The sequence below is a fragment of the Centroberyx affinis genome, unplaced genomic scaffold, assembly GCF_046629955.1.
Source record: "Centroberyx affinis isolate AG114_WGS23_722 - 3 ecotype Tasmania unplaced genomic scaffold, CSIRO-AGI_Caff_v1 ptg000986l_1, whole genome shotgun sequence".
NCBI classification, from domain to species: Eukaryota; Metazoa; Chordata; class Actinopteri; order Beryciformes; family Berycidae; genus Centroberyx; species Centroberyx affinis.
This window is the reverse complement of record NW_027279553.1, coordinates 17,718-31,301: the sequence shown is the minus strand read 5'-3', so window position 1 is coordinate 31,301 and position 13,584 is coordinate 17,718. Positions and strand designations below refer to the sequence as shown.

The following is a 13,584-nucleotide window of genomic DNA, read 5'->3' as shown; positions in this document are numbered from 1 at the left end:
GCATGGCAGCTCCACTGTGGCTGACCGCAGGTGGTGAAAACAGCCCAGCGGATCACTGGGACTGCACTGCCACCCATACAGGACATCTTTGACAAGAGATGTCTGAGGAGAGCCCGCTGCATCACCAGGGACCCATCACACCCCAGTCATCACCAACACACTGATTACTAAGCCTGATTATGGACACGGATTGTGCAATAATGGGAATTTTTTACGGCACTGTGTAATATTACCCATGATGACTTAATGCTACCAATGACAACTTGCACTCTCTATACATGACTTTAATTTTAATTCTTCTCTATTCTTATTCCTATTTACTTATTTTGTTTTTGTATTTTATGTCTAAAAACTGTCTTGAAAGTGTGTCTCTTACTGTGTCTGTGTCTGCACTATGTTTTTATGTTGCACCAGAGAGACTGGCGAACAAGACTTTGTTATACTGGACTGGTATAATGACAATAAATTGAATTGAATTGAATTGAATTGAAAATGCATAAGGCTAGGTTTCTTTTCATTTATTTTGAACAGACAGTAGTGCAAGTTACAGTTTGTTCCACCTAGTGTCGTATAGTCCCCCCTGAGGTAGTTGGTACAGCCTGTAGTGTATTAAGCAGTAAAATGTTAAATGTAAACAGTGAACATACACTCTTGTATAGGTCATATTTTTATGTAGGGCTGATAAAAAACAAAAGGCAATAGGTCACAATCGGCTACAAAACTGAAAAGCATCTGTCTGCTTTTGCATCTAGAGGCTGCTTAAAAGCAGCAGGGATAAGTAGTTGGACTCATTTTTTTTTTTGCCTAGCTCAAGCCAAGCACTTTGAAATGTAACTGGTTTCACCTAATCTAGTTTCAGCGAAACTACTCAGCACCGATTTAACTAAAACAGAAAGATAGCACAGTAACAAACAAATAGCTCAAAATGTACTATCCCATCAGGTATGTTATTGCAAATAACAGAGCAAATAACAGATCGTGTATAAAGTCAAAGATCCCCTTTATCTACAAATTGTTACAAAAATGGTGGCCATTTTAAAACTAGACGCTGAGTTGCCTTAAGAGAATAAATCCAGTCTAAGTCTCTCTGTAGCAGTATCTTTAGTCTCTCTCCTCCCCTCTGAGAACGTGGTATATGTTCAATTCCTGATACCTTTAGTTCTGTGGTCACATAAGAATAGGCTAATGCAATTTTCCATTTCCTCGTCCTGTTTTCAATTACACTTTACACTGGAATCCCTGGTTTGTTTAGTCACCACTGTGTGTGTGTGTGTGTGTGCACAACCTATTTCTCAGAACACACTGTCTATGTCAAGAATATGAAACAGTGGACGAAACCGCTTTGTATGAGTCAGCGTCCTGTTCCTCATCAGTGTGACTGTGTGACTTGATGTTTTCTTATTGCTTTCATGCAGATGTTTTGTCTGGAGGTGTTTGTCTGGTAGAGTCAAGACAGGAATGAAAGTCTGTCTCTCTACCACCATGGGTATTAGGGGGAAATTACAAATGATCACTGTGTTAAAACCTCTCCACTGTTCCTTGACCATGTTTTAGTAGTGGATGGTCGTATTGGTTCCTGTCATCCCGTACTTGAGATTTTTATCATTTAGACCTACAGTAAGGGTGGAAGAAACTAATTAGTTGTTATCCGTCATACTTAATTTTTTTATTCTTCCGGACACTTTTTTAAACTTTAATGCGGCTCGAACCGTTTGAGCTATCGACGTGGTTCAAACTCTCACACGTTCAGCACGTTCGGGAATAGCGCGCTATTACTTTTCTAAGCTTTTGGGTGTATAGTTTTTTCACAATTTGTGTTTAAACATTCGATTTTTCCCCATAGAAATGAATGGAGAATGTTCAGCCTGTTAGAGTGGCACACTCTAGGAACTCTAGAGGCTGTGATTTTTACTAAATATTCCAAGTTTTGAAACTGTGGTAGCTCCCACATTTTTCACCCTACAAACACATATCACACATCAAACTGTTCTTCTACTTCTTGTGCCACTCAAAATATTTAAGTCATAGAGTTTATAGTTTTTGAGATACAAACGTTTGTTTAACACTAGTGCAAAACTGTGTTTCACAGTACTTTTCTCCTGTTTCAGCAGCGGTGTCCTGAACAGATTTTTAAACTGCCACTATTCCCACAATTTTCACAGCACATACATATATTTTATATCAAACTGTTCACACATGTCTTCTCTCTCTCACAATGTCAATATCTAACACACACACACACACACACACACACAGGTGTAATTACCATAACATGTACAATGAGTGATTCTACTTCCATTATAACTACTGCTACTCCTGCTGCTACTACTAATACGGCTACTACTACTCCTGCTGCTACAACTGCTACAACTACTACTACTACTAGTATTACCTAGTAGTAGCGTTCCTACTACTGTTCAGTTACACATTTTAACTTTTTACTTCAAACAGTGAAACTTCTAGTGCTGTAGTACTACTACTGCTGCAGCTACTACAGTGTCAGCAGTCTTTCTACTACACTCTAGCTGGTTTATAGACTTGCACTGGCTTTCAGTGTTTTACTGTTTCTACTGCTACTACTACAACTATAACTTAACAGCTACTTCTTCAAACAGCAGATCAAAATGTACAGACATTTAAACACTTTGTCATGAATTCAACTGTCTGTCTGTCAACCTGTCTTGCTGAAGCAAGCCCACACATTTTCTTCAGAAAATGTAACCTTTTCTAGTTACATTTACTCCTGTTACTGTACTTGAGTAGCCTTTTTATGTACTTGTATTTTTGAAAGTCAGAAGAGGAATCTGACTTTACTTAGTTTTGTAATTTTCCAATTTTCCAATTAAAACAATCTAGTTTGTCCTCTCATCCTTTTAGAATTGCATTAAATTTGCATCTAACATTGTTCTCTTCTCTAAAAAAGTAACTCAGTAACTTTTAATCTGACTACATTTTAAATGAGCTAGTGTTTACTTTCACTTAAGTAGATTTCTACATCAGTACTTTTACTTTGATTTCAGTAAAATATCAGCAAAGTAACAATACTTCTACTTGTGTAGACATTCTAGTAATCTTTCCACCACTGCCTGTGACTGGAACCCCATTTCCCTCCTCTCTTCTCTTTTTGCAGGGTGTCAAAGTGCAGTTTGTCAGCTTTGCACAACACGCAGTATAAATGCTTATTGACCGAGGAAGCAAAAGAGGTGGTTATCTGTCAGTAGAGATGTTTGAGCCTCACTACAAATGAAACACATTCAGTGTAAACATTACATAACATTACACTTGCAGTAAATTAGCCCCAATCAGATAGACCAGTACACATCAGTTGGTAACTTGCCCAGGCAGCCGATTTTTTTTCCCCAAGGGACTCATTGGCCGACTGCTGTCTCACCACCGAACATAATAATAATAGTAACAGACATAATAAAAACAACAACAAATGTTAATCTCAATATCAATATCTAAATATTAATGATAATAATGTACTTGTAGACTTGTGAACAGCTACCCACTTGAACCCCTTTGAATGTAAACTGCTGGCTCTCGAATATTCAGACCAATTTGATAATAATAACAATAATCCACGTCTTCATGTAACCTTACTCAATAAAACATATTTTATGCCCTTTTTTATTAATTTCATAATCCCAATACTTATAGGAGACACTCATAGGTCTATTGATTTCCATTTTCACAAATAAATTATGAGATCTGCTTCACCTTTGAGCCCAACCCACATGTTATCTGTGGTGTTTGTTCATTCACAGGCTTAATCTTTGTTGCTGTGGTGCTGCTTATTCATACAGTATACTGGGATTCTTGGTTAACAACTTACGTCTTATCTGGTGTGTTTCCTCTCTGAAAGGGAGGCGAGGCTATACAGACTCACAGAATAAACTAGATAATGGTAGCGCTCAACTCTGTTCAGAGTTGCTTAATATCAGATGGTATGCAAACTGGACGCAAAGATGTGAAAAACTAGTTTATTTGGCTAGATCACAAGAGTTCACAAGTGGAATATTACAGTGTTTTCTGTGGGTTGTGGAACTTGTTTCTGTTTTTTAATCATAAGGTCTCTCCACTGACTTACTTGTTTCCTTATTTTACATGGACAACAGTACATAACAGGATCTAAACTTGGATTAGGAACATCTGAAATTTGTAAAACTTGAAACGTCTGCTAGAGGCATCATTTTATTATTACATTAAACCTGCAATAAGCGATTTCAGACCCTGTTACCAATCCTGAAGCTAACGTGTGCTACGTGGAGATTTCCGAGAGACGTAATGATATAAAGAAATGGCCACACACGCGGGCCGGCTGTGCTGTTGTTTTCACCTCTTTCCTAAAGCTTGTTGTCAAATTTGGCCTGAGAAATGACGGAATCGATGAAGCGAGCAAGTAAAAGTTTTCAACTAAACTTGCTGCCTGCCTCTTCACTTGTCATTGTGGGACATATAAAAATCAGAGAAAAATCTGGCAAAGCGAGACTGGTAACCGGCGATATTTCGGTACGTTTATTTTATCCATTAGTCTTTATGCACGATTTGTCCTTATGGGCTTCCGTCGCCTAGTAGTTTTGCTGTGTGTGTGTTTACAAAATGTGTTGCGGTTTTTGTCACCCTAGTGGTCAGAAAAAATCGCTTTGTGTAGCTTTAAGAAAATCAATAATTTGTATTCAACACAACTTGTCCTTAAGATTACTGAATATGTGCCTTGCAAACATACAATATATAATATATGGTTTCCAGTTAGACCGGTTCCATTATTTAAACAATTATAATAAAAATAAAAATGTAACTTAAATTTGACTGTCATCCTCCCTCAATCCAATGTATCAAAGTACATATAGTGTCATCTCCTCATGTTTTCATAAGTTCATAGTGATAATGCATCATTCATACACGGTCTCACTGAATTCATAAACAAGAGTCCAGTCTGGATTTAGTCTGGGCAACACAGGACCAGAACAGTAATGACAGCTAAGATTGGGTTCATGAGGGCAAGTCACCACTTTTGAAGTTAAAATGTGAAAGTAATATTTAAAGGTGCCTTGTGCGTAATTTTAACAGCAGTAATTACCACATCCATTTTCAGACATTAATTACCCCAAACAAACAAGACCATCGATCAGAAGATTGGCAGTCTCTATCAGCCTCTACACTGCGTTTTACATTGTATACCACCAGACCCTAAAATATAAAATAAGTCTTGTAAACCAGTCTGTTGTTCCTTCCACCAGTGATCTTCCAACCTTTCAAGTTTCTAACATTTTCTAAAAGCACATGTGCCTTGTGTATGAAATGTGCTATATAAATAAAGTTTGCCTTGCCTTGCCTTGCTTTTGTTAGCTACTTTATGACAGACTGCTGGACTTTGCTAGCTGTACAGATGTCCCAAATATTAAGTTTGTTTAGTTGGTTTCCACATCATTATTTACCAATACACAGGACTTGATGTTGCAATCCTTTGTGCCACAATCCAAGGTGAGCATTCATACAGAAGCCCAATTCAGATGTCAAAAGAATGATGTAGGCTTCTAACCCACTAAGACACAGAGATACACTAGCAGTTACCGGCTTTGAAAATTAAATTGAGATCTAGGCTACATTACATTGAGAATTAAACTCTAATTCACCAGATTCACCTTTGGTGTGAACACAGCAATTAAATATTGGGTTATAACTGGATACTAAAAGACATGTTGTGGTTATCCAATATTCATTAAAAAATAAAAAAAACAGGTAGGCTAGTAAAGTTTTTAACCAAAGAAGTTAATTTAGTACAACTGAAAGCAACACAAGACAGCATGTTTCATTCATTAGCAGGTGGATGATTGAAAAGGGAGAGGTGCGATTTTGATATGCTTATATAAGCGATTATTCATTTCACCCCTCCCCAACTAATGACAACTAAATATCCACACATTTACATTTCTCATCGATAAATAAATGCCATTAGGATCAAGAGGATCAATGGCTGACTGGAGTGTTTGCCAAAACTTGTATCCCGTAGCTCAAAGTGTGAGCTGCATTTGCTTTGGTGCCATCGTGTGGCGGTATGTTGAACAACAGCACAAACGCAAGTCTTCCCAAGTAGCCCTCCATTTAAGCTGAAGGATGGGAGTGGAGTTACACATGGAGGCAGGGCTAGATGTGTAGCCCCACCCCTTCAGTGTTTGAAGGGTCACTGCTTTAAGGCCCAGTCACATCTGATTTTGCCCAACGATTCATTTTCGCTCTTCGTGATGAAAAACGATGTTGATGTCATGATATGACAGGGCGGACATTTGAGTGTCTTATATATAAAAGCAATGAGAAAACTGTAATATTATCCAAGGCCCTCTCTCCCAAGATCATATCCTTTCCTTTCATGTCCTTCTCTATGAGGAAAAAATAAATGTTCCCCTAAATGCAGTACTTGTGGGAATACTTTTGTGGTAAGGGAAAAAAATTAGGTTAAAAAACAAGGCGTGTGAGACCGCAAGTTCATATTGTCCTCAACCTTGAGAAAGGTTTAGGTCCTGTTTAGGTCCAGGGAAGCTAATTTAAAAATTGCCAGAATATAGATATGATATTTACTGGTAATAGTTTAGATATTGTGATGTTGTTTGTGAAGGCCAAGAAGGGGAAACCGGTATAAGAAACTGATGTTCTTTGGTTGTAGAGGAAAAGAGAGATTCCTGTCCTCCGGCGGACAGACATCAGCCACAGAGCTCAGTGATATTTAGGGAATTTGATTAAGTCAGCAGTCTGCAGCCTATCCTAGCATAGATTGGGTGGAAGGCAAGGAGACACCCTGGACAAAGTCGAGGTCAAGATTCAACTTCATTTGTTCCAAAAGTGGACAGTTGTTGTTGCAGAAAGGTAAAGGAAATGTATAGAGTCTCCGACCACACAATTTTCATGTATTTGGACTGTCTGTGGGAGGAAACCAGAACCCCCAGAGGAAACCCAGGCAACCTAGAATAGAACATGCAAACTCCACATAAAAAGGACCAAGGAAAGGAAACAGACCTTCTTGCTGTGAGGCAACAGTGCTAATCACAGCAACATGGTTTCTTTCTAGTCTGTAGGTCTGGACAGACAGGGGAGTGACAGGTAAACAGGGTGAAAATAGTGGACCAAAAGAGTGCTCAGAGTTGTTTCCAAGGGGAACCCTCCAGAACTGGATTTCAATACCAACTATATGCTTATATTCTGATGGAGAGATCTGGTTCACCCCAATTGGTCGACGGGACAACTTGCCAAAGCTCTAGTACTGTGGTGATGTTGGTTTTATAGTGGATGGTGTATATTCAGATGGGCATTCAATTTTCTGGATGGATGCTTTTCTCCCGGGCAAAATGATGGTGACATTGTTTATAGAAATGCTGCTACCTCCACACTCCACTCCCTGGATGTTGTATATCACTCTGCCCTCCGTTTTATTTCTGTTTATCCTTATTCAACTCATCACTGCACCTTGTACTCTAATGTTGGATTGCCCTCTCTTTCTCAAAGGTGATGAGGGGAAGTCCGAGGACATCTGGAGGCTGGCAGGAGGATGGCAGGACTGGGGAGTGAAGGGAGAGGTAGACCAGGGCACACAGGAGCAGATCATGGCAGACAGGGACAGATCATGACAATTAGATACCTTGCACTCCCATTGCTTGTTGCGTGTCACGTGGTATTTGAATACAACTGTTTTAATTAATTTTTAATTTGTAATCTTTTAATTTATGTGACTTTGTGTTTTACTTTATTTGTATCTCATTTTTTTCATTTTATCATTTTATTTAATTTTATGTACCCTTGTTTTCTTGTTCTTATTCACGTATTCAAGTATGTTGTCTTTGCTCTCGGCACCATTGTAAATGAGGATTCGTCCTCAATGGGTTTTCTGAGTATAAATAAAGGCGTGATGATAATTTGATCAAGGTGAAAATACAAGTATAAATGTGCTTATGAAGGTAGAAAAATTAAGTAATGGAAACATTTAGTTTGTAAATATATTACCTACACACCCTGTCATTTTATTGGGTTAATTTGCCTCATTGGCAGATATTTAACTTAATATCAGACTATATTACTAGGTTGAACTGTATTGTATGAATCAAATTGTATGCCTTCACTGTTAATTGCTTAATATTGCAGTGTTTACAATCATATGAAAATGTTTTTTTAATCCTCAGTGAAAGTAGCATAAGCATGGGAGAGAATGTCTTTATCGGATTTGCTAATTCAATTCATTTAAACTTCCATTCAAAGACAACTTTATTTCAGACTCCCATTATACACAATGGTACAAAGATCAGAGTTACCAAATATTTTGCTTTTCAAAATGTAGTTTCAATAGTCATTGATTTTTACCTGGTGGTCTAGTGTGTGTCCACTGTGTGTGAGAAAACCACTTAACTGAGAAGTTATTTTTTAAATTTTATTTATTTTTCTTAAGGTGGCACGTGAATTTGGACATTTTACAATACATACATAAATTAAAAGCAAACAACAAATTTCACAATAAAGAAATAAAGCAATGTTGCAAATAGATATTCTTTGTCTGGGGGAACAAAGCCAGTTTATCAAATGCAGGGCTCACAAATGTGTTATTTCACCATAGAATAAGCATCTACAGGAACCACCAAGTAGGACAAGTGTGAATATCTTCCAAACTGTGTACTTTGAGATAGCAGCTTATTTCAAAATAAAGGATAACAAGCTGGATTACTTGGGAGGTCAACAGAAAGAAATGTATACCTTAAAGGCAATAGGATCACCCTGTCTTATGGCACTAGATGGCGCTCTAAGGCCAAGAATAATGCTGATGATTCTTTGGCAAATTATAACTAGATTAATGAATGTACTGTATGTATGAATGAATATTTAACTTTCATGCCATGCCACATAAATGGCTCACCCCACACCATGATTATGACACATGTACACAATACAAAAACAAATTACTGAGATTTTAGCACCCAGTTATGTCCCATCTAGTCTAACAAGCAACAGGTAATCAGAACTCAACTCAACAGTGAAATGTACAAGGATAAATGAGAGTTGAGTTAAGTCTAAACAAGTCAACACGCTGACCACAGTCTGTTTCTGTCTCTTTGAGACTTCAGAACCCAAAATATTTAGTTTTCTTTTATGCATTTTAATTGTATGACAAAGTTTTTGTCAGAAATTGACTCAAATAGAACTAACATAAATTTGGTTTAGCTGGCTACATAGATCAGACACTTGGAATAATTTTCAAACAAATGTGTTAGTTCTATAATAATAATAATAATCATCATCATCATCATAGTAATCATAATCATCATCATCATCATATAGAATATTTTCTTGAAACTTCATCTTTTTTCTCATACCTAAGAAAGAAAATGTCAATTGTTTTAAGCATCAACACTCATTTGTTTTCCGCACCAACAGTGGATATTTGATGGGAAATGGGCTCACTGCGCTCATGACGCTTCACAACACAATGCCTCACCACAAATATCAACACTAACAAAGCCAGGGCGAGGAAAATCCATAGCCAGAGAAGACTACCAGTTGACGAGGAAACCCTCAATGTGTTATTGACAGCTTGTGTGGTGGGAGTTGTGGCGGTAAAACTCCCATCTCCAGCTCCTTTGACACATCTGACTTGATCCTGTAGTGTAAATCCCTTTTTGCAGGAGCAGATGAAACTGCCGTAACTGTTTACACAAGCATGCTCACACTGCTGCATTTCGCATTCATCAATATCAACACAAATTTTCACACTTCTTACAAAGCCCTCAGGGCAATCGCACGTCCCCGTGTTGCGATCACAAATCGCTGGACATTTCTCTTCTCCACAGTGCATTTTGCACAGGTGGGGATTCTGGCTGCTTGGGCTATATCTATCAAAACAAGAGCATTTATAACCTCCCTCCACGTCTATGCATTCATGCTCACAAGGAGCAGGTGAACAGCCTTCGGAGCTTAGGAACACACACGGATCCGATAACCTTTGGGCTTGAAACGCGTCTTTGAGCTCCGTCTTGCACAGAAACCCGTCGATTCTGTCCGAGCACGGTCTCTCCGTCCACTTTTGATCATATGAAAGCGACACGCAGTGTGGAGCGCAGACTTGAACACTGTCTGTCCATTTGCCGGAGAATGGAATGGTGTCCCTGTGCGTGCTGCCGGCGGTCCACTCATAGCCTCGCAGCGGTGCCGACAGGTTGCTGCAGAGTCCGTCCGGTAAGCGCAGTCCCATCCAGAGGTTTCCATACACACCCTTGAGCAAATTCTCAAAGATGCCCTCAACCACCTCGGACTGAAAAGCCATCAGCTCTCCATTCCTATCCCGGCATACTTTCTCAGCTGTCTGGAAATCTACTCTGTCTTGGATAACGGTTACGCAATCATCTCCAATGCACTTGCACATGCCAGGCTGCTTCATGCCCGGTCCTGCCTTAACTAAAACAGTTACTGCCATTAAACTAACCAATGAGATTATCGTCGTCAATTGCAAGAGGCCCATGTTGGCTAGTAGAAGATCATCCTAAAATGTTGGTTGGCTAAAAGCATTTAGATTTTAGAGGCTTCACTGCTACCTACTCCGGAAGCAACACCCTCAACACAATGCAGCCAATAAAAGAAAGGAAGGAAACACGACAAGGCTACTGCTTTTTTCCAGGGTAGGCCTAGTAGGCAGTGATGTAGAGATAAATAAAAAGATGGTTAAATTATGACATTCAGTCAGTGACCATGCAAATAACCATCAATATAAGCAAAAATCAATTAGTTTATATTTCAGGAAAAAAAACATGAATTCCTGCTTTTTTCCAAAAAAAAGACCCCTTCGTCTAATTTAAATTAATTTGATACTCTGATCTAAAGTATGTGTTTACATCATGAAGATTTCTATCAGAAAAAAAGGTGTGTGAAATGTATTCAGCAAATAAAACTGGTACACTGAGTTTAGGTGGGTCCATTACATCTCTGAAGTAAAGGTGAACATGATTTCTTTTGAATGATGTAGAGAGGAAAAAATGCTCATGAGGCAGTGGCTGTGTGTCTAGCTCTAGCATTATTGTTATATGGATCCATCATCATAATGAGAAAGGAATGACTCATGCAGGCTTAGAGAACAGCAGGAATACTAGGCTGTTACTTCCTTCTACCAACTACCCACCCAGTGTGTGTGTGTGTGTCAGTGAATGAGTGAGAGAGAGAGAGCACATAAATAACATAAATAAACGCAACAAATCCTTGTACTCAGTCTCCATCACTGTCAGGTCATTATAGGTCATCCGTCAATATGGACTCATACAGTTTCTCTAAATGCGGCTCTAAGCCAGAAGACACCCAGCAGTAGCCGTCGGCCGTGGTCATTTTCTTGGCTTCTCTTTTGGAGCGACCACACCGAAAAATGGCAATAGCTAGAGTGACTGCGACCAGGAGCAGTAGAGGAATAACCGAACCCAGGACGCAGATTAACACCCTGGAATTAAGCGGCTTGCCGGCTTGCACAATTGTCCCCAAGGAGACGTTGCCCTGCGGGTCATTGCGCATAATGACGCTCACCGAGTCTGGAAGCGGCGCGTCCGTGTGCGGGGTCTGGTGCTGGACTTCCATGGTGGTTAAGGACTCTGTGATTTTCTCATGCGATTCCCTGTCGTCAGACTCGCTTGATGAAGCGGCGGTGGAGGTATCTGTCAAATCTGGAGTGCAAGTGATTCCATTGCTATCCAGGTGGAAGTTCCGTGGACACGTACACAAGAAACTGCCAAAAGTATTGGTGCAATTAAACTCGCAACGATTATTGATGCATTCATCTATGTCTACACACGAGTGGCCATCCTCAAATACGGTGAAGCCGGCAGTGCAGTGACAGGAGAAGGATCCCAGTGAGTTCAAACAGCTTTGTTCGCACCTTGATTCATTGCACTCATCCACATCGCGGCATTTTCCGCCAAACATTTCGTAGCCTTCTCTACACGCGCAGGTGTAACTGCCGTGCGTATTGACGCATAAATGATCCTCGCAGGCCTGCATTTGGCACTCGTTGATGTCGGAGCAGCTCCACTGGTTTGCATCAAGCTCAAAGCCCTGCAGACATGCGCACGAGTAACCCGACTCCCCCGTGACGCACTGGTGCTCGCACGTGTAATCGCCGCAAAAGTCTTTTATCCTGCAAGAGAGTTTGTCTTGGCCCAGCTCATAGCCTTCCTTGCAAGCGCAACGCACCCCGTCCGTGTCCTCGAGGCACAAATGTTCACACCCGCCGTTGTTAAAGGTGCAATTTTGCTTTCCTACCCTGCAAAACGGGCCGGGGTCTGTCCAACTGTAGGAGTCGCCGATTGCCATGCACACAGAGTAGTGAGACTGATGCTCACCACACAGAATAATAGCGTATGTTCCAAGCGGTAATGACTTCATGTCATTTCTCAGCGGCTGTGCCGAGAAGGGCGCCGTGTAGTTTACCTGCCCAGGCCCCAACAGCGCCAGAGGTTTGCACATGCCCTTGAAGTAAAACTTGCATGCGTAATAAGCAGGCCCTTTGCAAGGTCCAGCGATCCATTTCAGAGAGTTCTGACCTGATAAAGTGTAACGAACCGCAACACATCGCTCTTCAGTGCATGTGCTGACGGGCTCCCTTTCCCAGTTGGAGTACTGGGTGTCTTCATGTTCAGATACCCACTTAAAACCCCTCAGAGTCCTGTCAGGCAACACACAGTCCCCTTTGTGGAGTTTCAGTCCAATCCAAAATTTGAGGAGCCTGTCTTGGCGTCTCCTGTCGATCCGCGAGAGGAGCGAGCGCAGCACAGCCTCCTCCGCTCTGTCTCCGACTGTCATCAGATAACCTCCATTGTCAACACAGTTCAGACGGGCGTCCTCAAAGCTCACCCTGTCCATATGCAGAGTGAAGCAGGCGTTTGACGTGCACAGGGTTTCATATTCCACTCCTCCAGATAAACCCTCACAGATGTTGATGAGCTGCAGTAGAAAAATCAGCAGCATCATTGCCTTGTAGTTCAAATCAACAAATTTGCTCGTATCCTAAGGTTCCTTGAAGGGGTTTTTGGTCAAATTTGACCAATATGTGGTCGCCCATTCGTTGCCACAATACAAGTGGTGTGGATTTGAAAGCAACATTCAAGCTCCAGTATCCTGTTTGGGGCATAAACTAAAGACGGAAACAATGTTTAGCAGCAGCTATGGGTTCTTTTTTTCTCTCTCCCAGCGACCAGTTCCGTTCTGAAATAGAAAACAATAGCAGGCTCGGCAGTGTTTTGACTGCTTTTCCAGATGTCTCCGGCCTGAGTAGGCTTTAGGCATTTTAGCTGACCCTCTTAATTGTAGTTGCTTACAATGAGTGAGCAAGTAGGGGTTCAATGTCTCAAGGACACGTTAACAGGACAAATGGACACTGTGGACGGACACACAAAGGCTGCTGCAGGGATTGAACCTGTGACCTTTTCGTTGTGGGTGGGTCACCCATCACAGGGATTACAGGGATTCTACTTAAAGTTCATTATTATTATTGGTAATAGCAATTGTAGTAGAAGTAGTAGTAGTAGTAGTAGCAGCAGCAGTAGTGGTAGTAGTATAAACATCATCATC

At 40.5% G+C, this 13,584-nt stretch overlaps 2 protein-coding genes across 2 annotated transcripts; both read right to left on the bottom strand.

The window, feature by feature from the left end:
- Positions 1–8,427: 8,427 nt before the first annotated feature.
- On the bottom strand, positions 8,428–11,200 carry LOC139646530 (thrombomodulin-like). Its single transcript, XM_071522430.1, has one exon. It carries the CDS (start codon positions 10,496–10,498, stop codon positions 9,395–9,397), a length of 1,104 nt encoding a protein of 367 aa, XP_071378531.1. The 5' UTR covers positions 10,499–11,200; the 3' UTR covers positions 8,428–9,394.
- A 48-nt stretch (positions 11,201–11,248) lies between these two features.
- Positions 11,249–12,993, bottom strand: LOC139646529 (complement component C1q receptor). The gene has a single exon (XM_071522429.1). It carries the CDS (start codon positions 12,982–12,984, stop codon positions 11,260–11,262), a length of 1,725 nt encoding a protein of 574 aa, XP_071378530.1. The 5' UTR covers positions 12,985–12,993; the 3' UTR covers positions 11,249–11,259.
- Positions 12,994–13,584: the final 591 nt, after the last annotated feature.

Excerpts from the sequence above, each read along its gene's own strand:
- LOC139646530 (XM_071522430.1), bottom strand. The coding sequence starts at position 10,498 with ATGGGCCTCTTGCAATTGACGACGATAATCTCATTGGTTAGTTTAATG.
- LOC139646529 (XM_071522429.1), bottom strand. The coding sequence starts at position 12,984 with ATGATGCTGCTGATTTTTCTACTGCAGCTCATCAACATCTGTGAGGGT.